This window comes from Saccostrea echinata, unplaced genomic scaffold (genome assembly GCF_033153115.1).
Source record: "Saccostrea echinata isolate AGI-Se365-2 ecotype Australia unplaced genomic scaffold, CSIRO_AGI_Sech_v1 ptg000025l, whole genome shotgun sequence".
Classification (NCBI taxonomy): Eukaryota; Metazoa; Mollusca; class Bivalvia; order Ostreida; family Ostreidae; genus Saccostrea; species Saccostrea echinata.
The window spans coordinates 7440474-7466422 of NW_026889774.1; the positions used below are offsets into that span (position 1 = coordinate 7440474).

At 34.0% G+C, this 25949-nt stretch overlaps 1 protein-coding gene across 1 annotated transcript in view; it reads right to left on the minus strand.

Moving 5' to 3' along the window:
* Positions 1-25949, minus strand: part of LOC133191930 (bridge-like lipid transfer protein family member 1) — a 52145-nt gene that overhangs the window by 845 nt on the left and 25351 nt on the right. The window contains exons 33-63 of the mRNA XM_061327696.1: positions 25489-25606; positions 25260-25333; positions 24975-25058; positions 24748-24844; positions 24434-24507; positions 24134-24274; positions 23645-23774; positions 23334-23480; positions 22950-23155; positions 22612-22754; positions 22202-22328; positions 21740-21831; positions 21440-21568; positions 15665-15868; positions 15169-15369; positions 13497-13659; positions 12951-13343; positions 10120-10213; positions 9581-9826; positions 9159-9374; positions 8795-8953; positions 8190-8336; positions 7198-7413; positions 5684-5948; positions 3231-3388; positions 2784-2982; positions 2285-2502; positions 1806-2060; positions 1261-1434; positions 783-953; positions 356-484 (exon numbers count right to left, since the gene is read on the minus strand). Coding sequence (XP_061183680.1) covers positions 356-484; positions 783-953; positions 1261-1434; positions 1806-2060; positions 2285-2502; positions 2784-2982; positions 3231-3388; positions 5684-5948; positions 7198-7413; positions 8190-8336; positions 8795-8953; positions 9159-9374; positions 9581-9826; positions 10120-10213; positions 12951-13343; positions 13497-13659; positions 15169-15369; positions 15665-15868; positions 21440-21568; positions 21740-21831; positions 22202-22328; positions 22612-22754; positions 22950-23155; positions 23334-23480; positions 23645-23774; positions 24134-24274; positions 24434-24507; positions 24748-24844; positions 24975-25058; positions 25260-25333; positions 25489-25606 — 5170 coding nt within the window. The remainder of the gene's footprint in view (positions 1-355; positions 485-782; positions 954-1260; positions 1435-1805; positions 2061-2284; positions 2503-2783; positions 2983-3230; positions 3389-5683; positions 5949-7197; positions 7414-8189; positions 8337-8794; positions 8954-9158; positions 9375-9580; positions 9827-10119; positions 10214-12950; positions 13344-13496; positions 13660-15168; positions 15370-15664; positions 15869-21439; positions 21569-21739; positions 21832-22201; positions 22329-22611; positions 22755-22949; positions 23156-23333; positions 23481-23644; positions 23775-24133; positions 24275-24433; positions 24508-24747; positions 24845-24974; positions 25059-25259; positions 25334-25488; positions 25607-25949) is intronic.

Sequence of the window (25949 nt, forward strand, 5' to 3'; positions counted from 1 at the left end):
ATAAGAAAATACACTGTATTTTTAAGGATAAGCACCAAGTACATATAAATACAACGCTACTGTCCAAAGAAAGTAAAAAATACATATTTCAAATTATGAATGGAAATCTGAACATTCTTTTTTTTTTTTATTAACCTTAAAATCAAATAAGCCAACAGATGGAGATGTCTTTACAGAATGTTTTGACACATTTGTCTACCTTTATGGAATGTTTTGTCACAGTTGTCTACCTTAATGGAATATTTTGTCACAGTTGTCTACCTTTATGGAATGTTTTGTCACAGTTGTCTACCTTTATGGAATGTTTTGTCACAGTTGTATACCTTTATGGAATGTTTAATCACTATGTCCCTACCTTTGTCCTTCTCCTTGATATACGACAGAATAAGGTCATGAAGGAACAGAATGACCTCTGCATCCATGGCAACAAAAATATGATCCTCAAACTCTGTGACAAAACTGCACTCCACAACAGGACGAGGGTCTGGGAATAAAAATGAAATAAAATGTTGATAATCAACAAAAAGAAGTATGGTGACGATGATAAGAAATAATTCAATTTGCTTTCAACATCAACATTTTTTTTTTATCCAACTACATGTACCTGTGTTTTATTGTAATGTTTAAATGTTGAAATAATTTAACCTTTTGAATTTGAGCTTTTATTTCATGTCTATAATTTGGATTTTGGATCATACAAAATTTACAGAGAGCAAATTTGACTTCACAGTTGAAAAATAAAAATATTTCTTTTCTTTCCAATTTAACATTTGCATAAATACCATCAGGTTTTGGCTCATGTTGAGACTGGTTGTGAATGGTTTTTAGCTGGAGTTGGAGAGAGGGCAGGAGAAAGATCATCTCTGTGTCGTGACTATAGGCCTGTACCTTCCTGATCCGACGCGCTTCCAGAGCATCTTCTTCATGAAGCATCTGTGGGAAGCAGTCAAGTCCTGAAAAATACATAATTACATGTATTTGACAAATCTGGCACAAAGTTACATGTAGCTATTGACCAGAGAGACTGGGACTCTATATTTTTATTTGATGTATTGGTACTGCCATATATTTAATGTACAAGTACTACTGTGGAGAGAAAGATGCTTTTTTCAAACATGAGGCTTAATTAACACCACCTAGGATCTAGCTATAAATTTTTGAAGAGAAGTGTATGAGATCTTATCTTGAGGGAGGTTTTCATTATTTCTACCATTACCTAAAAGGATGGGGGGAGGGGTAACAAAGCTCTGTTGCCCCTACCTTTGATATCAGATGTGGCTAGAGTGTAGTGGAACCATTCCTGGACACTTGTGAAGGAAGGAGGCATAGAGTGGCCCCGACTCAGCATACAGATGTAGGCCATGTGCTGCTCCTTCGTATGCTGTGTCAGGTCATGCCCAATGTAAAAGTTCAGATTCTGGATCACATGGATTCCTGGGCATAAAATAAACATGTCAACCCTGAGTACATACGCACAGTGTAAATACTTTACTGTAAATGCTCTGCATTTTACTTTTAAGATACAGTCAAACCTTGTTATCTTGAACTTGATGAGACCAAGAACTTTGAGATATCTGAGGATTCAAGATATCAAGGGTAAAATTTTTAAAAAATATGTGGTTGGGACTTCCAAATCACTTCGACATATCTATGGTTTCGAGGTGTTAATATTCAAGATACCGAAATTCAACAGTACTACTTTATTGGTTTGAGCCATTTTTTTATAAACTGTACAATGCAGGCTGCTGATTTCAGCTTCCAATGGCTCTAAAGGATCTGTTTTTTCTACGTAATTTCTGACTTACCTCCTTCAGGCAGCTGTTGAGACTCAGTGGCAAATATTATGTAAGGTTCATGCATTGTAAATAGAGCCCATGACTTGGCTTTGAAATTCATCCCATGGAAACAGGCCAAGGTCAGGTTTTTGCCTTTCAAGGTCATGTTCCCACCGAGTATTGTGCCCTCCTTTGGCATCATGCTAGGCAGCATAGAAAAACGGCATCCAACCACTAGTTCTAGAGCTCTCTGCCAGTGTCTGTGGTGCCGAATGTCCCATATACCTAGAAGAGTGATATTCATGCATGTATGTCAATTCTGACATTATGTTAAACAGTTTTGCACACGAAGTTTCTGAAGCTACAAAAAATTTAAAGTTTTCAAATTTTCAAGCAAAGAAGTAAGTGCCTTTTCTTGCGAAAGGGATAAAATTCTTCTCCAAAATAATGTGACCATTTCGCAAAAAGCACCAAAAAAACTCTAACTAAATAACAATAAATGATCTTACAATCAACATCATCAGACATTTTTCTGCGTTCACTTCCTCTCTTTGCTCCTGACTTGGGGCCAAGAGTCATCAACACACGCCTGCTACTAGTAAATTGGTTCATGAAAAACTCTTCTATTTTGGAGACCATTTTAATGATATCTGGAGTGGTGGAGCGAGAGATCATCATGTGGAACTGTTCCCAGTGCAGGTCGCCATGAGCAAACAAGATAGCAGGCCTAAATAGAAGGCAATCATTTCATCATTCAAATACATTTTACTGCAGCGTATATCTTAATTACTTATGATGTTTTTCTTTCATGCTTTTAAAGTTAACTTCTAGGAGACAGAGTACACAAAAAATTTAACTTACACCATAAAAGTTTAATTAAACCTTAAAATGAATAAAATCTTTTTTCATTTTTTTTTTTTCAGAAATGAATGATGTTCACTATTCTATATACATGTACTAACTTGACTGTGTTTTTCCTTAAATATTTCATTTTGTAATATGATGTACCTTGTAGTGGCCAAAGGAGTGTCACTTGTTGGTTTATCTTGGACTAGCCATTCATCCTTCAGAGCAATTCTGAATTCATTGAGTCGAGCCATCAGGACACTGGAGCCCATGTAATCCATACGACACTCAATGGTGTACAGCGAGACTCCCATACTGTGTAAGGGTTGCTTCCCTTGTTCAGGATCTTCATTAACTTCCACTGTTTTTAGAAACATTATGTTTTTATATGTGTTTTATTTAACATACTTTATAACACATAAGAGAAAAAATACCAATACATATACTGTACACTTGAATGAGAAAATATACATAAAGACGACCTTGCCTGAATACCTGTTTTGTCTTATCTCTCATTCAGAATTTAACAATTTAATGCCTATCAAATTCGTCTTTGATCAAACAAAAGCTTTTATTTTAAAAAATTGTACATGTAATTAACAAATTTACCGAAGAGATTAAGGTCATTGAGGTCAATGGTTCCTCCTACTACTCCACCCCGAGAGTCAAAGTGGGAATTCCCTGTACCGGCGGTGATCCTCAGGTCACGATGACCGTTACTGTGAATGGACAGACTCCCCTGACTTTTGATTTCCTGTGTGGTCCACCTGAAAGACAAGGTTAAATTAACAACAAGAAAGTCTCCACAGAATTTAATTTGTTAATCAAATGTTCTTAATATTTTATGTATGTGTTTTTAGATTCTCATAAGTATGGTATCATATAAATTATACTTGTCCTTGAAATCAGGTTAAGAAATGGATGCCTTCTAGCATGTATGTACATGAAGTAGTCTACATCATCTGTTTTAGATTTGGCACTTTAAAAATTCTCCAAATCGATCACCATGTAATTCGCCTGAATTTGACCTTGTAATATGACCTTCAGAAAATGCTACATGTACTTCACAACCTCCCTTAGGTTGTTCTATACAGTCACTAATAAATTTACATCAAATTAATGTATTAGAATTGATTTCAAATCCTGAATGATTTAATGATTTTGATTTTTAAAGATACACTGAAAGCATTTCACAACTTAGGCCATAAGCAACAAGAGGCCCAAAGGCCTTGAATCACACTTCTGATAAACTGTACAACCTATCACTTCTATTTGAAGCCTTTAAGTATCCTGTATATTAGATAAAGCCTTGAAATTCCAAAGGCAGGTCATCATGACCTACATTTTAGATGAAACACTCTGAGAACCCAAGATGATTCTGAGCCAATTAGTACCTGAGAGTAGGTCATGGTGACGTACTTATCACTTGTCAATCTCTGAGGACCCAAGATGCATAACTAAGTTTGATGATTCTAAGCCAATTAATACCTAAAATATTTTTAGAATTATAACCATAAAATTTCAAAAGTAGGTCACAGTGACCTACTTTTCAGATGACATACTTTGAGGACCCAAGATGCATCGACTGAAAAAACTTGATGATTCTAAGCTCATAAGTACCATAAGTACCTGATATATTTAAATAAAGCCCTAAAATTCCAAAAATAGGTCACAGTGACCTCTTTTACAGTCAACTAACTCTGCGGACCCAAGATGCATCAACTGACAAAGTTTTGATAATTCTAAGCCAATTAGTACCTGGAATTTTTAAGTAAAGCCATAACTTTTCAAATGTAGGTCATGGTGACCTACTTTTCAGTTGACCTACTCCAAAGACCCAAGACGCTTCAACTGACAAAGTTTGATGGTTCTAAGCAAATTAGTACCTGAAATATTTAATTAAAGCCATAAATTTTCAAAAGTAGGTCATGGTGACCTACTTTTCAGTCCACTTACTCTGAAGACCCAAGATGCATCAACTGACAAAGTTTGATGATTCTAAGCCAATTAGTACCCAAATATTTAATCATAGTCATATAAATTGAAATGTATGTCACAATGACCTACTTTTCAGTTGACATTTTTGAGGAACCAAGATGCATCAACTTACAAAGTTTTATAATTATAGGCCTTAAAATGTCCAAATTATGCCTCTAAAATGCTTTGAAATTGAATGCCTGCAAAGTTCAAAAAGTGGGTCACTGTGACCTACTTTTTAATAAATATGTTTTATGGCCCCAAGATGCATCATCTTACAAGATTTAATGATTCTTAACCTCTCAGTATTCGAATCAATGACCTTAATTGTTTTGAAAAAGATTAGCCATAAAATTCCAAAAGTAGGTCAAGGTGACCTACTTTTTAGTCAACGTACTCAGAGGACCCAAGATACATCAACTGACAAAGTTTGAATATCATAGGCCTTATATTGTTCAAAATATGCCTCTAAATCATTTTGAAAAAGAATGGCCGCAAAATTTTAAAAGTAGGTCATCATGACCTACTTTTGAGTCAACATGATATGAGGTTCTTAGATGCATCAACTGACAAGATTTGATGATCCCAGTCCTTATAGTAAGCAAAATATCAACATTTTAATAAAATGTAATTTTTGGTCAACTTTGAAGTGACCTTGAGGCTGCACCCTTTGCCCCAGGGTGATGCCTTGAACAATTTTTAATCTACAACATATCCTGATCCTTTTGTGTAAGTTTGGTGATAATCTGCCCAGTGGTTCTTGAGAAGAAGATTTTTTAGCAACCAGTACGTTTGTTTCTTTTTTTCCTTATTATCTCCCCTTGTTTAAGGGTCACAACCCTAGTTTTAGTATAAACGGGAGCCCTTGGGTCAAGGATACCCTGTGACAAATTTGACAAAAATTGGCCAAGGGGTTCTTGAATTATGGTCCATATTCTAAAAAGTTTATGCACACCACACAAATGGCCATAGCCTTTGGCTCAGAAGAGCTAAAAATCATATTTTGTTGAGTATAAATAAAGATTAGCTTATACAATACATTTTAATTATTTGTTAATTAGTTCAGTACCCTCATTATGCCTTACACAGTGTTTCCCATGACATTGCTCATGTTGACATGTAAATCCAACTTGGCTAGATTAACAGCAAAGAGCACCAAGGTCTCCCAGGAAACAGATTTTGGTGTCACATGACTGCTGCTATGGTGACTTTTATGTCTCCCAGTTTCTGATTGGTGGAGAAGAGATTTGTGCTTCCCAGGAGTCTTTGCTGTTGAGCCTGGAGTTCCTGTGTGAGGATAAGTGAAGGAATCCTGGGACATCAAATCGGTAGGGGACTGTGGCATGGAGGCTAAAATTTAAGACATCAAGATTTTATTTTAGGAAACTGGAAACAATTAGAAGATGTAAGACAGTCACATAACACAACAACCATGTAAATGTAAAAATAGTAAATATACATGTATATACATGTAAATTACTGTAAAATCACTTGTTTTTGTGGGGTCAAATTTTAGTGGTTTTGAGGAAAAAGTATTGGTTTGTAATTTGATTTCTTGGGTGAAGAAACATATTGAAAGCTTAACACTTTGAGAAGGACAAGAATTTGTGGGTCTCTCCATACTATGAAAACAACACAAATTAAACCCTGAATATTAGCGATTTCACAGTTAACATGTGTAAACCTAATTAAAAATCTACACTGACCTTACATCAGAACTTGTTTATACAAAAATATAACTGACATGCACGTATACACAGTGTATCTTTAAATATCCAAATTTACTGAAAAAAATATTGAAAACTACATATCATGACATATAACAGAAACTCAACATATTAAAAAACCATTTCTTTAATCCAATTTTTGAGCATTCAAAGTTAGTTGATATGTAATATAATACATCATCCAATTTTTTTTATAGTGATGCCTGAAAAGCTAAATATTAAAATCCTAAGTTTCATAATTTTTAATTTTTGCTATAAATAGAAGGCACTGATTGATGCTGATACAATCTTACTGCAACTGAATTATTTTGCTAGAAAATACATTTTGAAAAATCATGTCACATGCATCTGAAACTTTCAAATTCAGCTTTATATAAGAAATCTATATTTTTAAGCATATTTTCAGAAACTTTTATTTTGCATTCATGTGCTATTTAGAATTTTTTTTTAACTACCGTATATACTCGCCTATAAGTCGGTTATTTGGGAGTTAAACTTTGGTCCAAAACTCTATGTCCGACTTATAGGCGAGTCATAAAATGATTGGTATTTTAGAGGGTCAATCCCTCTAATATAAGCTTAAAGAATGCAACCGACTTATAAGCGGATCGACTTATAGGTGAGTATATACGGTATAATGACACATACAAAACAGATGTTCAGATTCTAGATCTATTTTAATCTAATCCAGTAGATCATACAGTCATATATACATTATATATATGTATCAGACATGTGTTTGACATGTGCATTAAAATTCTGATTAAGGGCAACTTAAGAGCACCCAAAATTTGCTTCAATCTGAAATGTAAATTGATGATACATATTTTTCTAAACAAACTATATTTATATTGATATTAAAGACACCAAACCTGTTCGCACAAATTTGCTGTCAATCTGTTGTTTAAGGTCAGAGCTGAGTTGAACTTTGATCTTGTCCCCTGAGGAGCTTCGCCGATGGTGACCGGGGATCACAACATTCAGGTTGTTGGACTGGGAGAGGGAGGGGGAGGAAGTAAAGAGTTTAGAGACGGGGCCCCTCACGGGGCTATCCCCCTGGGAGCTTCCGGTGGAGGTTGAATCAGATTCTGTAAAGCATCACACAACAGCAAAGCTAAACATAAAAGCTGAAAGGTGTACAATCCCTGGCAAGGCTCGATAAACTATTACAAGATTGCAGTCAGAATTAAAGGTTATACATTCAGGAAAGTTGACTGAATTTTTTTTTGTAGCTCGATAAATGAAAGGTTTGGAAAGCCAAGTATACTACTCTGTAATAAACTGCATATGACAATATCATATAATTATTATGTAAAAAAATGAAGTCAATAATTTTATGATTTATTTTTTCAGACTTTTTTTTTTTTACTATTTTTTAACTTTCACTGAAGAAATATTAAAAAAGGGTGTACTTGGCACTAAAATCTTAATTGAAATCAGCTTAAATGACATATAAGGAAGAAGGGGGGGGGGGTGTAAGTAATTGAGAGGACTTTCTAACTGTTAGAATTATATATAAGTCATATCTCACTTCAACACTTAGAACTTGTTACTGTGTTAATACCTGTTCCCAGGAACTGTACACATATCAAAGGAAAACATTGCTTTCCAGAACTTAAACTTCATAGAGATATTCAGAAATTATATCTAAGTGAAACTGAATATAAAACTTCTCATGCACAAATTGAATAAATCTCTAATACATTTTTTAACCAAATTCAATTTGAAAATGAAAATTATAATGCAACAAGCAAATGATCTAGATCTAGCAATTGAAAAAACCAATTTGCATAATTAAATGTAGCAATGAAAGTCAACAGAAGAGGAACAACTTCCAATACACAACAAAACATCCCTAACTCACCGTCGTCTGCCACATGGATGTAACTTTCATCTCCCAGAAACATACGCCTGGCCAGACTTCTGTTGTACCAGGCTTTAGGGAAGGAGAGAATTTCTGACAATCGCCTCATGTCGTACTTAAATGCTGCAGACCCAATATCACAAATAGCTACAAAATGACAAAAAAACAGGAAAGTTATAAACTTCTAAAAAGTGAGATTCATGCTTGCCTAGAAATCATGAACTTTATAAATAATCACATAATAATGCTGTAATCAAAATTTTATTCACATATAAGAAATATCCATAAGTTTTTCAACTTTCTTTCACTTAGCAATGCATGTTTTTTTTTTTTGGACTGCAAACAATTTATATGATTAAAAGTATTTTTATGTTGAATATTTCCATTAAAAAAAAAAGGCAGATGAGATCAAACTTTCAAATCACAAATACATGTATGAGTCGTCAAGAATAACAGGTAGTTTACAACACTGCATTACTTTGAAATCTACTGTGCAATTCTTTAAATGGTTTTTAAACTTTCACAACTATGAAATATAACAAACTGTTGTAAATGTTAACTGGATTATCAGTTTTTATATGCTACAATTATCACCAGCTCTCTACCTGAGAACCTGACAATGTTTGACTTGGCCTCTTTGTCCAGGGCTCGTAGTTCTATTTTTCGACTTCTCGAGATGTTGATCTTTACAAACTCGACATTGAGACTGAGCATGTCACGTCTAGTTTGTTCTGACCATGCAGGTTCATTTTCCTGAATGCTTCCTTTTGAAAACAAAAATAGAGAATGAAATACAGTAAGCTTCTTTCAATTGTTTCATGGACATGTTGTCCATCTCAAGATCTGTACATGTAAATAAATGATAATTAAAAGTTACTTGTATTCAGGTTTAAATATTCAATATAAAATAAATATAATTCAATTTTGATATATGCATGTAAGGACCTTAGAGATCTTCAATAATCCTACCTAGGTTATATCCTGTGGTTGTGTTTAATTTTCTCTGTACCCCTCCCCCATAAGGATGGAATATATACAGGGAGAAATCTGACATGGCTCCAGTGAAACTCAGACCCCCTGTTGACATTGAGCTACCATCACCTGAAGAGTTTGTACTGCTGGCCCGAGGGCGTGCATCACCAAGGAGACGAGATCCACTCGGGTTCCTTTCTCTCAGTTTTGATGCTTAAGTATAATACATGTACATGTATATTAGAAGTGTTCAATTTCAAAATAATGTATCAAAAGTATTCAGTTACATCAGAGTTTATACACTTTTTTGATGAAAAGTATCATTAGAGTACACCAACACTTGAAATTTTTACCTCATGCAAAAATATACAAATAGTAAATACATGTACATGTATCAAAGACAGATCTCTGAAAGCTACCTTTAGATTTGAGAGGAGGTGTACCCTCAGCTAGGGAGGTATCAATATCAGTACTCTTAGTGGAGAACACCGTCTCTAGTGCTGGGACCTTCAGCAGACACTCCACACGTGAGCTGGGCAGACAGTTAAAGCGGATGATGGAGGGCTCCACGCGGATAAAAACTACCACATCCACAGGGAAAGATGTCTGGGTTACCATGGTACCCAGTGAACTGTAGGAGGTTTCCATTTCTTCATGATCTTCTGCTGAAAGTAACCATTGAGAAACAACATTTAATGTAGTATATAATGTCATTTTATAAATAGAGTTGAACTTGAGTACATAAAACATCCATATGTAGAATACCATGGATATACACTGTATCAAAGTGAGCTGGAAAGCCCACCACTTTTTCTTTATGCAAATTATCCTCAGATATCTTGAAGCCCCCCCCCCCCAATCTTGTTTGAGATAACAAGGTTTGACAGTGGCACTCTCATATTATGGCTCTATTTTTATGGCATTTATATGTACATGCAATATTGTTTTATGTTCAGACCTTTCTTGTTCTGCTGCAGCATGGTGACACCTATGGGAATTGGCTCCAAAGCTTGTTCCAGAAAATCCAAAATACATGGGCTGATGACCATTTCCTGAAGAGAAATAAGCAAAACTTAGAGCAGATTAATACATGTAAATTATTCAATGATGGACAATTATGTTTCACAATTTTTTTTCAATTCAGGCATCCAACCGGAAGTACATGATTGTACAGATGTAGATAAAAATCTAAAGAAACTATCAGATAGAGAGAAATAATTTGAAAATATCTAAAAGAAATCTTCTTGATTACATAGTTTTAAAAAAGAGTTTTGAAAAAATATAATACAAATATTGTAACAAATGCTTGAGTGGAAGGTAAACTTTCCTTTCTGTATGCTGACACTTAACAGTAAGAATAAGAATTCAGGAAAAATAATTAGTTAAAAAATAAAGTGCCCCACAACAGCATGATATGCCCGTCAAATATTGTTCAATTATCATAAACAGTTTAGGGTGCAAGAAAATCATGTCAACCTTAATTCAAAGATTTCCATGATTCCTTATAATATTTGATGTTTATACATTTCCTGTAGTGCAGGCACTAATTATAATAAATTTCTCAACTGGTTGTGTTAGACCTTGACAAATGGCCATCTGCAGCCCCCCCCCCCCCCCCCCCCCCCAGTTTTTTTGTCTAATTCCCAAAGGATACAGATAAGAGCTGCTTAATCAGAGATGCTCTAACAGAAATGATTGAAGCAGCTAGCCTTCCTACATTGAACTTATTAATTAATCTTTAACTGGATGCATGCATGTCCATTCATTACTCCCAAGGGATGAATGGATCTGCACTATCTACTTTAATAGCCTGTACTGTAATAAAAATGCATATTTATGTCATTCCTTTGAAAACCGAGATTTTTTTTTTAATTTGTTACAAAGATTTATAAAAAGAAACAAAAACTTGTGTAATCTTGATGCAATATTTTAAATAAGGTTACTGCATGACTCTTAGATTTGTAGGGACTATCTACCATTAACATTTTAAAAAAAAAATACTTGATGATTTTTTTTTTAGATTTAATGTCAGACTGGTTTTAAGCTGCAGTTCATATTGACAAACAGACAAAACGACATGCCCCCCCCCCCCCCCCCCCCCCCCGGTCTAATTAGTTTTAATTACTGGTATGTTATACAATATCAAATTAGTTTATTATACAATATTAAGTCAGTTTTCATTACTTTTCACCAAATTCATTTTAAAAGTTAAAAGGCTAGCCAACTAGATTCATTTACCAACACTGATTCCTTTGCCCAATTCCCAGAAGATATAGATAACACCTGCTTGATCAGAGATGCTCTACCAGTTTAGTTCCTCACACTAAAACTTATTAATTTCTCTCTAATTGACATGTAATTTTCTGTTATCAAAATTCTCCTTGACGAGTGCCTGATGATTACACCCATGGGAGAGGTGGAATTTCTCTTATAACATTACATTTGTTATAGATAGCTGTAAAGTATATACATAATGAAAAAAAATAAGTATTTTCTTGATTTAACATTTTTTAATAAGGATATTGCAACATTCTTACACTTTTGGGGATTGTGTAATTGAATAGTATAGAGACACAGTTTTTAAAAAAAATTTCACTAAATTAAAGGTCACAGTGACCTTGAAATAGGTCACGACACACCTTCTACCTAAGATGCATAAATTGGCCAAGTTTGATGATTCTAAGTCCAGTAGTTTTCTAGTTATGAGCCGGACAGGATTTTTCCATATTTGGCCATAGCATCTTAATTAAAGGTCAGAGCAACCTACTTTTAATGCGCAACACACCTTCTACCCAAGACGTATCAGCTGACAAAGTTTGATAATTCTAGGCCTAATAGTATTAAAGTTATGAGCCGGACAGGAAAAAGCTAACAGATGGACGGACGGATGGACATGAAGGCTATAACATAATACGTCCCGTCTTAAGACGGGCGTATAAAAATTAAAATAGTTAAATAAATGCAGATTATTCAAGCTATTTCTGTAATTCCATATACTGTTCAAGTTGCATGATTTGTGTGTCCTTTCCACATAATATTCTAAATGACCAATCAAATAACAGAAATAATCCTGCCCTCTGGTTACAAAATAAAACAACATACAATTAAGAATTGGATTGAAGAAAACAAAAAAAGAGAAGTTTCTGGAGTATGAGGAAAGGAAATTCTGGTTTTCATCTTTAATTATTCTACAAACCTTCTTTATCAAATCAGATCTCTGTAATAATTATCAGTAAAAATAAAAAAAAAAAGATTTAATCAAAAGTTTTATGTCAAAAACATTAAAATATCTACATGTATATTAGTAAGTTTAATTTGAATTCTTTATTGTTAGTAATGACAAAACAGCTTTGGATTGGGATAACTTCCAGGAAATTTGAGTACCGCTTACATATGATTGCATCATTTAGTTTTCAATAAGTATACCTGTATCAATATGCAGTACATACATGTACATACATAATTATGAATATTCATTTATTGACCGGGGTCGAGGGCAACATGCGTTTTGTAAGCCCCAATGCAAGAACCAAACTGCAAACAGTTTGGTTCAAGGGATCGACAAAACGCATTTTGCTCGAGACCTTAAGACAGTACGGATTTATATAGGAACACATTTTTAAAGGTGTAACAATATACATTTAAACATGTTGAAGAAAAAAAAATATTACTAACAGTAGACTGTATTTAATATCACTCTTAAGCTAATAGTAATCTCTACAATATTTAACAAAATCACTCTTGGGTCACAATATCAGTGCATATGATACATAATTATGTACAACTTACCTCTGGCAATGACTGCAGTGACAACCAGGCATACAGATTAGCTTTCTTGACACCAGACTTCTTAGATGGCATGGATGATGTACTCTCTCTAGATTCTAACGACTCCAAAGTAAAATGGGGTTGAGGACGAGGAGGGACCTTTATAGGAGGGGGAGGAGGACTGCACCTCCTCCTCAACATCACCTCCTCCTGCTCCTCATCAACTGTCACTGTTACTGTGGGGAAATGAGAGGGAGGCCAGGATTTCATACGAGGGACCGAGTCCTGGTCTAATGGACTCGGTTCAGGAGAGGGTGATTTTCTCTTTCCTGTTTCCTCCGATTCAAATGAGTCAACAGATGACTTAGACTTAAGTTCTGAGTCACAGCTGTGAGTTTTGGAATTATAATGCACCTACAATGGAATGTTAAGGTTTTTCGGCAAGCAGAAACTCTGTAGGGTGCATGAACATACTTTTTAAGCCCTTAAAATTCTTCCAAATCTGAAAATAGCAACTTTCTATAATTGTTAATTCCAGTTTATTATCACAGACAAAATGAACCTTACTTTGAGATCAATGCTGGGTAAGAAGAAGATCGTATCCTCTATCTGCTGAACATGCTGGGCTGTCTGGGGCTTCTTCCCTGGGGCTGACATAGGGGTGGAGGTCATCTTCTTCTTAGATGTCGGGGACAACATGGGGTCAGGTGTCTTCTCTCTCTTTTGTTGTCTTTGAAAATCAAGTATAAACTCACTTAAAATGGTTAACCGTAAAAGACCTGTATAATATATTGCTAGAACAAAAAATACTGCCATTCCCATATACTTGTACTATTAAGTTCACTTTCATTTCCAGAATGTTACTTGTAGATTAAAGTACCCTATCTATTAAATTACACATGTATTTGAACCTAGATTTTTCATACATGCAATACTTGAAGTTCAACTGATTCATTTTATCATTGGCATTAATATTATGCCGACTGTATAATGTACATGTATTACATGTAATGAACTTCATTGCAACCACAATGTACATGTATATCTACTGTAAATAGGGAAATTTTTGCCCCCATTTTATTTTTGCCCTTTTCACTCTACTCACAGGTGGGCAAATTAAAAACGAGGCAAATTCAAAAAACTCAGTACATGTATAATTTCTTAAACAGAATTGTGATTGGGCTAATTTAAAATGTGACAATATTGTTTGCAAGTGTGAACAGGCAAAAATAACATGGGGCGAAAATAACCAAGGAACCAGTATTAAAGCCTATATACATCTTTGCATAATCTTTTATTTTAGAATTTTTATGCCCCGCCATGAATATGGCCAGGGCATATAGTGTTTGTCATGTCCGTCTTCCGTCCTTCTGTCCTTCCGTCACACTTTGCGTTTAGCTCTGTTCAAAGCTCAGTTTCAAAGAAACTATCCAAGATATTTTTATCAAACTTCATATGCTGATAGATATTGATGAGAGCTATGCAACTGCATCAACATTTTTTGACCTTGACCTTTCCTTTGACCATGACCTCACTTTTCTTAAATTAGTGTTTAGCTCAGTTTTAATGAAACAATTCAAGATATTTTTAACAAACTTCATATGGTGATACAAACTTATGAGAGCTATTCAACTGCATCAATATTTTATACCTTGACCTTTCCTTTGACCTTGACCTCACTTTTCTTAAATAAGTTTTTAGCTCAGTTTTAAAGATACCATTCGAGATAGTGTTATCAAACTTCATATGCTGATACATACTGATGAGAGCTATTCAACTGCATCAATATTTTTTGACCTTGACCTTTCCTTTGCCCTTGACCTCACTTTCCTTAAGTAAGTGTTTAGCTCAGTTTTAAAGAAACCATTCATAATATTTTTATCAAACTTCATATGCTAATACATACTGATGTAACCATTTCAACTGCATCAACAATTTTTTACCTTGATCTTTCCTTTGACCTTGACCTCACTTTTCTTAAATTAGTGTCAAACTTCATATGCTGATACATACTGATGTAAGCTATTCAACTGCATCAATATTTTTTCACCTTGACTTTCCTTTGTCCTTGACCTCACTTTCTCAATTTTCGTTAAAATGTTGCATTACTAATATACTATATATTCATGTCCTATGGACATATTTCTATTTTTTTTTAGTTTTTGCTATTATAAAAACAAATAAATTTATTTTTACTTTTTGTTTTTTTTTTTAAATTCAGTAATTAAAATAACCTTACTTTTTAGCTGTGTCCTCTTCTTTGACTTCCTTGGGATGCAGCACACATTTCCCATTGTCAATGAATACCTTGACATCCAGTTCAAAGTCGATGTTGGGTTCTGGGGCTGTGGTGGACTTTGATGACGACCCCCCACTCCCCAGACTGGGGGTCAGTGTGTTCTGTTTACTAGAAAAATCCAAGCTTTCCATGGAATTTGTCCTAGATGAAGGAAACAAAGCATTTCAGAGTCTGTAGAATATTGTGCAATATATTTATAATATAGAACTTTTTCATTTTTCAGTATGATTATACAATTTCATGATTGTTTTATCTTTCATTTATCATAAGAAATAAGGTCAAAGTTTGTTTGCAACTTGGTTTAAACGAATACTCCAGAAGGTCAGATACCTTGGTCAAGGTCACAAAGAAATTATTTAACTCTGACTAAACAGTAATTAAAAGTGAAAGTGTATCATATACACAAGTAGCCAAACCCACACAAATTTTTACTTACTTTTCACCCTCTTCAAATACTACATCTCGTGTGAGGGTGCCCTTCCCCTCCTGATCGTCAGATGACTGGGACGATGACTCTGAGGATAAGGAGGAGGAGTCTGAATCTCTGACCGCCCATCTCGGGGACCTTTCATCTAACATAGGACTGTTAGAGTACTGGGAGTAGGGCTGGGACGATTTAGACAACATGGAATCTGGAGTCCTAATAAAATATAATAGCTAGGTTATTTCATGTGCATATTTAACTTCTCCACAGGTGCATCTGCACATGTACTTAAAATTTCTCTTTGCTATACAGTCATATATTAAATGACTGCCGTCATGAGAAAAGGGCCCTTAAGGTCAAAATTTCACAAATTGACTTTTTGGTAAATATTGATAGCCTGACTCTTTCTGAATGCAAAAATACATAACTTTTAAAAATATCTAATTTTTTCACTACTTTATGATCATTTTTGTAAGGTGCATCAAAACAACGTTGACGTTATTCCTTAAGACGTAATGACGTCGCGAGCGTAAAATTGAGTTTTAAATTATTTAAATAAACTTAATAATACGTACAATTGTATAAACTCTAGATGATATTTGATTTCTTCATCCAAGATACTTTGAGTTTGTCAATATAAACCCTGAAGTTGCCTTTGTTCTAACATGTTTACAATTTTAGAGGCAGATCCAGTTACATGTATTTCGAAAAAGGAAGGGGGGAGGAGGTGATAGTGGGGTTCTAGACAGGCCCTAGAAGAGGATTATGTTCATTCGGAAAAAAAAAAATGCATGCACTGTACAATTCCATACCAGGCATTCTATTCTAGCTCAATTAAAAGAAAATTGTAGCACTTGTACACTAACATATAGAAAAAATCTACACAGTTCTGGAGTAAGGAAGATCCAACCCAAACAAAACCTTGCATATTATCTGTATCAGAGATGAATTATAATGGACAAAATATCATGCCACGATATGTAAAACTGTTTCAAAAAAGTTTTATCCGTAGTACAGTACCAACCAGACCCAACCTGACACAAAGCAGTCCCAGAGCAGTTCCACAGCGGTCCCAGAGCAGTCCCAGCTGTCCCAGAAAGCAGTCCCAGCAGTCCCAGAAAGCAGTCCCAGCAGTCCCAGTGGGCGGGGTTAATTAATTTAATGGGCGGAGCTTACTCAGAAATGAGATTACCAATAAACAATGTAACTATAAAAGGCAGTTGAAATTGATGATCCATTTCTTTCTGAGCAGTATCAATTCTCATGCGACAGTCATTTTTTAACTGTTAAGAAAATCACACTACACGTATATAGAAACATATAATAAATATTGAACAAAGAAGACGTTCACACCTATAAATAACATGAATATTTAAACACAGTTTTGTGGTATATTAATTTTTCACCAAAATAAATCAATTTCTAAATTACTGTGATTGATATTGGTCTCCATATTTTTTTATTTTTTATTTTTTTTTTTTTATAGATAATTAAGCTTGAGTTATTTTTTTCTATCAAAACTAGCTTTAAATAGGCCTTATAATTATAGAGCAAGGTCGATTTCCATACTATACTCTGAATGCAAATTTCTTAAGTACTGGAGCTTTTGAAAAATTCTTTGTGTATTATATTTCAGTCATGATTATTTTCACTGACTTGCCAATTTAATTATCGTTAAATTATCTATGTAACAGAAAACAATAATACTTTTATTATATAAACGTTTGAGTGTACATCTGTAAATCACGCAAATGGAACCCTCAGATTATGTTCAAAATTAATTAATCCCGAAATAAATTTATACACATTTATTGAAACGAAGATTTTTTGCAGTACATAGATTGAAATTAGTGTCATTGTTCACCAGCATGTTCAGTGATGTGTAACACTGATACCCAAGTAACATGCATTGACTTTCTGCTAATCATGCCCGAAGGCGATTGAAACTTCAGGTGTTGACACCATTTTATACATTTGTATTGCTTTTTATTAATCGGCCAGGAAAACACAAACAAAACAAATAAGAAATAAGTCACAATTCCCAATATTTTAAAATGTTTATAAATTTACTCTATTAATTACTTGTTTATAAATCAAAAACAAATTCATAAATAAATCCCCCAATAATTGTTCACAAATATAATTTTTTAAATGACTGAAGAATGGTAGAATAATTTTATTTCATGGTCATTTAATAAATTATTAGGTTTTATTTGAGGGCGGAAAAAAATAGCAAAGAATGCTCTTTTTTAGCATGCATATGGTTTAAGCTTTTTAAATTAAAAAAAAATCCAGTACAGTACGTCCCTCTAAATGTCTCATTGTAATGACAAGTTTGTTTGTTTTTTCGTTTGTTTGTTTTTAAATAGTGCTAATGCAAACTTTGAGTACATTCCGTAACTTGACAGCATTAATCAATTAAATAGGCCTCGATATTTTTTTTCAAACACCTGTATTAAAGTTTTAATTAGCATTAATTAATTAAATAGGCCTAGATATATTTTTTTTCAAACACCTGTATTAAAGTATAATTTAAAGGATAAAAGTAATCTCCTGACTTCCCTTTTAACTACTTTCATTTTTTAAAATTAATTCTAGACTACAATTGTGTAAATTTACAGCCCCTGAAGACATTTAGTAATTACATGTATATCTATCTCTACTTATTAAAATGTTGTAAAAAATCCTTGTTTTTTTTTTCATTCTTTATCTTAAACACCTCTCTGCTGAAAGTAAACAAAACAACAACAGGGAGCCTGCAAATTCAGAATACACAAGGGGCGGAGTTATCATGTCACTCAGAACCTTTTTCATGCATGAGTGAACAAAGCAGTCCCAGAAAGCAGTCCCAGGGACTGCTGGGTCTGCTTTCTAGAGCAGTCCCAGAGCAGTCCCACAGCGGTCCCAGAGCAGTCCCACAGCAGTCCCAGAGCGGTCCCAAAGCAGTCCCAGGGACTGCTTAGGTGTCAGGTTGGGTCTGGTTGGTACTGTACGTAAAAATCACATATTAAAATATATGTTTTCTACACATATTTCCAAGCGCATTTTCTTTTGCTGAAAAAATTAAGTTTTTATTGTTCATACAATTTTGTTTCTGCGCCTGCCTTACTTACGGAGTAGAAACAGAAAATAGAGGCACAAAATCAGGTCTTAGGATTGTCTCATAAAAAGTTTAGCCCGTGCATGAAAATTGATACGTGTGTCAACTTATTTATCTTTACAAGTAAATCACACGTTATATGTATCAATAGCTGTTTTAAATGCCTCTGTCCTGTATTTTTTTTCTTTCTTTTCTTTTCTTTTTTTACCTTTGCTACAGTGTATCTTTAATCATTACTGTGAAATTTCAAACATTTTCCTCTTCTCAACGTTACTAACATTTGTACACAACAAATCAAACATTAGTATGCAGCAAATGGTACGTTTCTTAAAAGAGTTCGCTACTGTAATTTCAAAATGAAGTTTCTGTAATAAATGTTTCTAAATGCGATTATATATTAATTCTTACCTGCCAAGCATAGAAAAATAACCGGCAATCACCTGTAGTATTTTAGCTTATAAAGGCTGAAAGGTGTGTGCGTGTGACTGTGCGTATTTTTTTTTTTTATCCATTTCTTAAATTCCATTTATTGACAAAAATTAAATTCTTCCTTATATATTTCACAGGCATCAATGTTTTTAAAAAAGAAGTAAAAGAATTTATTAAACCTCATTATAATTGTTCAATATAAGGCGTTATCTGATTGGTTTCAGACAGTCAAGTGACAAGGCCATAAATTTTTATATATCCCTGTCGTTGTCATGCTTTTTGTCATATTCAATGAATTACACTCGGGAAATATGATTTTTCTTGACTAAATAAATCCTTATATTTCTCAGACCATCATGAAATAAAAGTAGAATGCATGCTAGGAATTCATCGTTTGCAATATTTTGAGCTGGCAACTGAAATATAGTAGTACAGAGAAAGAAACAAATATAAAGCTATATTTTCAATAGTTCGTGTTGTAACTCTCCGGTCATCTATTCTAATTTCCTTGTGCAGATCAAATAGCTACAGATCAGCAGCTACGAAGTTGTATGTGAAAACTATTTCGCTCAAATCATTACCTGTTCTATTTTTTTCCCCCATGATGTAGATATCTTGATTGCCTTTGTTGACCTTGCTGTTGATGTTAATTTAATTGACAATTTGAGAATTTTTATATCATTTTGAATCACACCCTCGACCACTTAAGCTTGTTACTTGTACTTTTTCTACCAAAATTGTCGTCATATCGCCATTTATCCAAAGTAAATTTCTTGACAACCTAATCTATTGTTTCTTCTGTTTCATACATTTTTTCAAGAATAAAACTATTAACGAAGTAACGTTTTTTTTCCTTCTTGGGGGGGGGGGGGGAGTTTTCCACCTTAACTGTATTTAATTCCTAAACAGAATGCAAGTTCAATTTCTAGCTGACTTTCATCAGATCAAATTAAAGAAAATAGAAAAAAGTAATTGATATCAAAGAATAATTTTTTTCGATGTTAATGATAACAATGTACTTCAACTTTTGTTGTCATTTTATAGTGTAAGTTTTTATACTATGTACACATGTTTATTACGCGCGATTTCAAAACTTACAAATTTACATATTTTTACCAGAGACATACGCACATCATTTTTCTTTGACCTTAAGGCAGTATAATCAAAGGGGAGAGGGGAACCCCTAATTTTCCCTGAGAATATTCTCATCGGTGCTGTTAATTATTTATGAAAAGGCCTTTCGCCACATACACACCCCTTCCATTGTAAGTTGTGATAGGAATAACAAAGAACTGCGAACGATACCTACCTCAAAGTCAAATTTCAAAAGTTTACAGATTTGAATGATTTTTCATATTTGTATAGATATCTATGTGAAGTTTCATAAAACATAACTTATTTGGGAAAACAAAGAGAGATAACTCTTTAAATTTGGTAAAAATAGCGTTTTTCACAATAGAAATCAACGGAAAACTTAAAATATTTTTAAAACATCCCCCCCCCCCCCCCCCCCCCCCCCCCGTGAAACAAAACTTCCTTTTTATGGGTTTTATGAATTATTATTTCACAAAATCCTACCAAAGCTTTTATTGTTTCACGGGGGGGGGGGGGGGGGGGGGGGGGGGGGCATATGTTTATATACAAAAAACTTTATATACAAAAATCATTTTATTACCAATTTCAAATGAAATTACATTTGAAATAAGGTCATTTATCAATCTTTTATCTTGAATTTTACATAAGTTAAACATACGGAAAGATTTAAGGGTCATTTATCCATATCCATGCGTTTTTTGAAAATCTACCGATTTTTAAGCCTGATTTCATTTATATGTTTGGATTATGTTATACAGAATATTTACACAGAAACCTGAATAAATACATGTACTAAATGGTAAAAATGTTATTCATTAAAATTTTCCGCTTCAGAATTCGTATGATTTTATTTTTTTCACACCAGGAAACCCAGTTTTATTTCATTCTCTACACGTGTATAAATTTTCTACAAAATTTCACTTCCGTGTTTACAATACCGCGACTTTGACGTCGTTTTCTGAGCATTGTGACGTCAAAAGATAAGGGCCCTTTTCTCATGACGGCAGTCAAATACTTTTTCTGTGTTATACATAGAAATACCACAGTATGTACATGCATACACTGCATATGCATATACTGCATTTGTCTGTTATGAATAGCCTGGAATCAATATACATGTATTTTGTGGGGTTCAAATTTTGTGGGTTTGCCTTCCAACTTACTCTGGAGGTGAATATGCCACTGAGGTTCCAAACTGGACTTTACTAGGGAGGGTTCTGGTGCCCTCCCATGCACTGTTTCTGTTATAAATGTCTCTGTTCTGAGAGATGATCTTCTCGTAATCAAAAGCTCTAAAATGGTAACAAAATTTCATCATGGTATCATGTTACTTTTTCAAATTTATTTTGGAACAAACTTGCATGTTTATCATTTCTGAATCAGTACTTTTTCAATACTTCATGTGCACTGTATCTACAACTGTAACAGTTACTGTACACAGAAGATTCTGGTTAAATTGTTACCCTTTTCTTTCCATTCTGGAGCCTCCATAAGACTTGGATCTGATGTGAGGTGGCCTATTGCCTATACCTAGCTGATCTTTCAGAGCTGAGGCCTGTTTAATTAAATACTGTACATGTATACAAAAGCATAGTTTAATTTATCATTTTTATTATATGTCTGAAATATCAAGAAAGTAAAATATGTGTAAATATACTCTGTACACTTTCATGAACTAAAAGTCAATTCTCCATGTGAAACTCAATCAACATGCACATACATGTATGTAAGTAACTGTTTAAATTAAGAACATTTACATTTTTTTGTCTTTATCCTTGATATACATGCATCAATTGATTGGTTAAAACATATTCATAAAATATTTAAAACTTACAAGAAATACCTCTAGAGTATTATTAAATTTATCACTTACCTCCTCATTGTACATGTACTAAGTCTTATACTTTATGCTATTAAGTACTCACCCTACTTTCACTTTGTTTCTTGAGTTTATTCAGCATCTCTCTTTTAAAATCCTGGAACACTATGGCTTTCAACTCCTCCAGCTTTCTTGACTCTACCTCAATAGTTTGTAAACTGGCTCCTAATTGACTGTGTACAAAGGAATACAGACATTTAAATGATAAACAATACGTGACTTTGTACATATTGCAAAATCAGAAACATACATGTACAGTATCTTAGAGACCTACTGGCCATAATAAAACATGCAAAATTATATATTCTACTTTTTAAATTTATTTTATACAATGTACACAACATATATTTAATACTTTGTCTCTCATCATTTTTGCGTTAGATCTGTACAAAGGAGAATCATCATTAAAGGTTCTGCTTATCAAAAGAAGTTAAAACTACATGTAATTTGTCTCACTTGAGGTCCTGAACAACTCTAGCTTGCTCATTCATCTCCTTCTCAATGAGTCGGAACCTCAGTTTGGGGTCCATTGTGGTGTCATACACATAAGCCGGGAGTGTGTCCATCATCTGACTCGGTCTTCTGATGGACGCCATCGACTGAAATTAACAACCAATCACATGTCAGCAAAGAATTCAATCTGTCAAATATCAGAGATTGTTTTTAATTCAATTTTTAACCACTGTTCACATGTAGCAAATATTAAGGTTGAAAAATATCATGCTAATAAAACATTCTTCACAGTTTATTTCAACGATTTTATCAACTTATGATCATTAACTAAGGCTCAAAACCTCAGAAGGACTGTTTGGAGAGAAGACATGATCCGATCGTGCATCAACTTCATCATCCGACAATTCTTCATCTGCTTCCCCTGCCAGGGCTGTCAGAGTTTTCCCTAAAGCTGACAGACATTTACCAATGTTGGTGTTCAGATGTACAGCTATGCCCTGCATTTCCCATCTGACATTCAAGATCCATTTAGCATTACTGTTGGGGTCTAAGGTAAAAATATCAAAATTAATGTTGAAATGTTGCAGTACTAATATATCATAACCATGTGTTAAATTTGAAAAATGTTTATTTTTCAGTATATGTATTCCAAATAATTAATATCATCATTTGACAATTAAACAATCTTAAATATACCTATTATCAGCAATATCTCCAATGTTTACCTGAGGTTTGCTTGCTGATCGTCCTTGAGCATACTTCATATGTCCCCTCTGGAACCACACAGGCATTCATTACAGGGTTCTCACAGGGGTCAGGCTTCCAATCATCCCAAGAGGTCTCAAAATCATCAGCAAATCGCAGACAGAATTCTGTAAATCATATCAGTATTATCATTCACACTGACAAGTCAATGCAGCCTAGAAAACTGTAGTTATGCTAGTTGTTGTTCTATGATATTGCATACATGTATTTATCAGAAAGCCACAACATTTCAAATTTATTTGCATTTCTTTATCATGACAGGATTTCTGACCTTGAAATCTGCCCTTGCTGACCAGTGATCCGGAGGAACAAGCAGAGATCTGAGTTCCCTTGATGGTCAATACTAAAGCTGACCCTGGCTCATTGTCCACGAAAACAGTCTGTGGGGTGGCAGGGTACAGCTAAAAACACAAATAAGTCAAGACATGAACATGTACGACACATTTACAAACTAGATACAGAGAAATTATTGCCTCCTTTTTTTTGTCCCTTTTGTTCTCATCTGCAATGGATTAATTTAAATCAGGATGAATTCAAAGAAGACCGAGTTATCACTTAATACAGGACAATTATTGGTAAGATTATTTGTCCATGCTAAATTCAAAAACATGACAATGCAGTTTGCTCTCAGATCAACTTTTTTTACAGAAAGAAAGCAAGAAACCTACATGTTGTAACATGACTTTTTTATTATTTACAGTCATGAATTTTTAAAAGAATAATTAAAACATACATTTCTATCTTGAAAAAAAAAAAGAACCTGAGAGACTGAGGTAACAGGAACACATATCCCCATATCGTCTACAGTCAGCTGTAGGAAGAGGGTGCTCAGAGAGGCAGGGGACACAGCGGCCTTCACGGGAGGAATCCTGTCAATCACCTGTCTGGTGGCATTTAACACCTACAGGTAAATACAAACATCCAGTAACAGGGAGGGTTTATATCAAACATTTTATTTGATGCGGTCATTTATCAAGATTCAAATAAACCTCCCTAAAACTGAATTGTATATAATTTTTAAGGAAACTAAAGGGTACATTGTAAATGATTATATTCATACCTCGGTATTTAGGGCCATTCTCTGTTCTGTCCAGTATTCATATGCATTCTTGTAGTTCAACCAAACCAGCACAGCTGTGGACAAGAAAAAAAACCCTCAATAATTCCATTTTGAAACTTATTGACAATACATTTAAATTACAAAAGACATTCAGTAAATATTTTAAAGATAATTGCTCTCAAGTAAAGTATTCATTTATGATCAAACGGATGATCAAAACAGAAAAGTCTCTGTTCTTTGATTTACAGATACATGATAGTACTCAAAGACAAGACTACTGAACACATTGATAACTGTTGTGGTAGACAGCTCACCTTTATCAAATGCCAGTGGCTGAGCCAGTATGATGGGTCGGGTCAGGGTGATAAGTAGGGCCTCCTGGTCCTGGGCAGCTCCCGGAATCAACTCATCCTACAATCAATGTACACTATATTGTAAAGAACTTAATCCTTAGTATCTCCTAGCTGATGTAGATCAGAATCAAGGTTATACATACTGAGCAAGTGCATTAAAATTATTTAAAAAAATTAAATCTTGCTACCTGTAAAGCATTTCTTATTCCAATTTTTGTCTTGAAAAATGCCATAGTCTGGAATTCAGGCTCAGCTTCTTCAAACATTGGGTTCTACAAAATATTTTTCAATCATAAAAAGAAAACAAGTTATAGAATGCCATCTTTAGTTCAAAACTGGTGGCACATCCAGCACATGATTATATTGACATGATTGTATGTAAGAACTACACATGTACATAAAATTATTCATATATTATGTAGATGATACTATTGAAATTGAAGTGTTGAATGTATGTTAAGATGGTGACTGACCTTGATAAGTTGACCCAGTGCTAAGTTTAGGTTTACTTGAGCCTTAATGAACATTTTTTCATTAACTTTGTTTGCTGAAAAAAAGTATCTCACATGATTGATATTAAACAATATGACCACAAACAACATTCTTAGACAGTAAATATTTTAGTAATACATGACATTGTATTTACTTAAAGTACGATGAACTTTTTGAACATGCTGAATTTTAAAAGTACAGAGACATTACCCTTTTGTTTCCTATCCTCTGTGGCCATTAACACTCGGTTGGACACCTCCAGGTCAACAGACCCCGTCTCTAACCTCACTGCACTCGATGTGGGAGTGGTGGCCGTAATCTGAATTCCCTGTAGGAGAGAGAAATATTCTAAATACAAGAGCATGTGTGTGTAAATGATAGAAGTGAACTACTGGAAGAGATTGTACGTCAAACAGAAATGAATAATCTCTGAATTTCCCCTTCATAAGCTCAAAGTATGAAGGGAAAAGTAAACATGTTTATAATAAATTGATGCTTATAGTGAAGTGATTTTTCATTCCCCATGGCTTTAAAATATATTGTGAACTTAATAGATATAATGAATTACATTTATAACAAATTGGAAGCAAAATTTCCATCTCTGGCACTTCGTTATAAGCTTGCTTTACTGTAAATTTACAGCACTTTCACAAATTTTTATAAATATACAG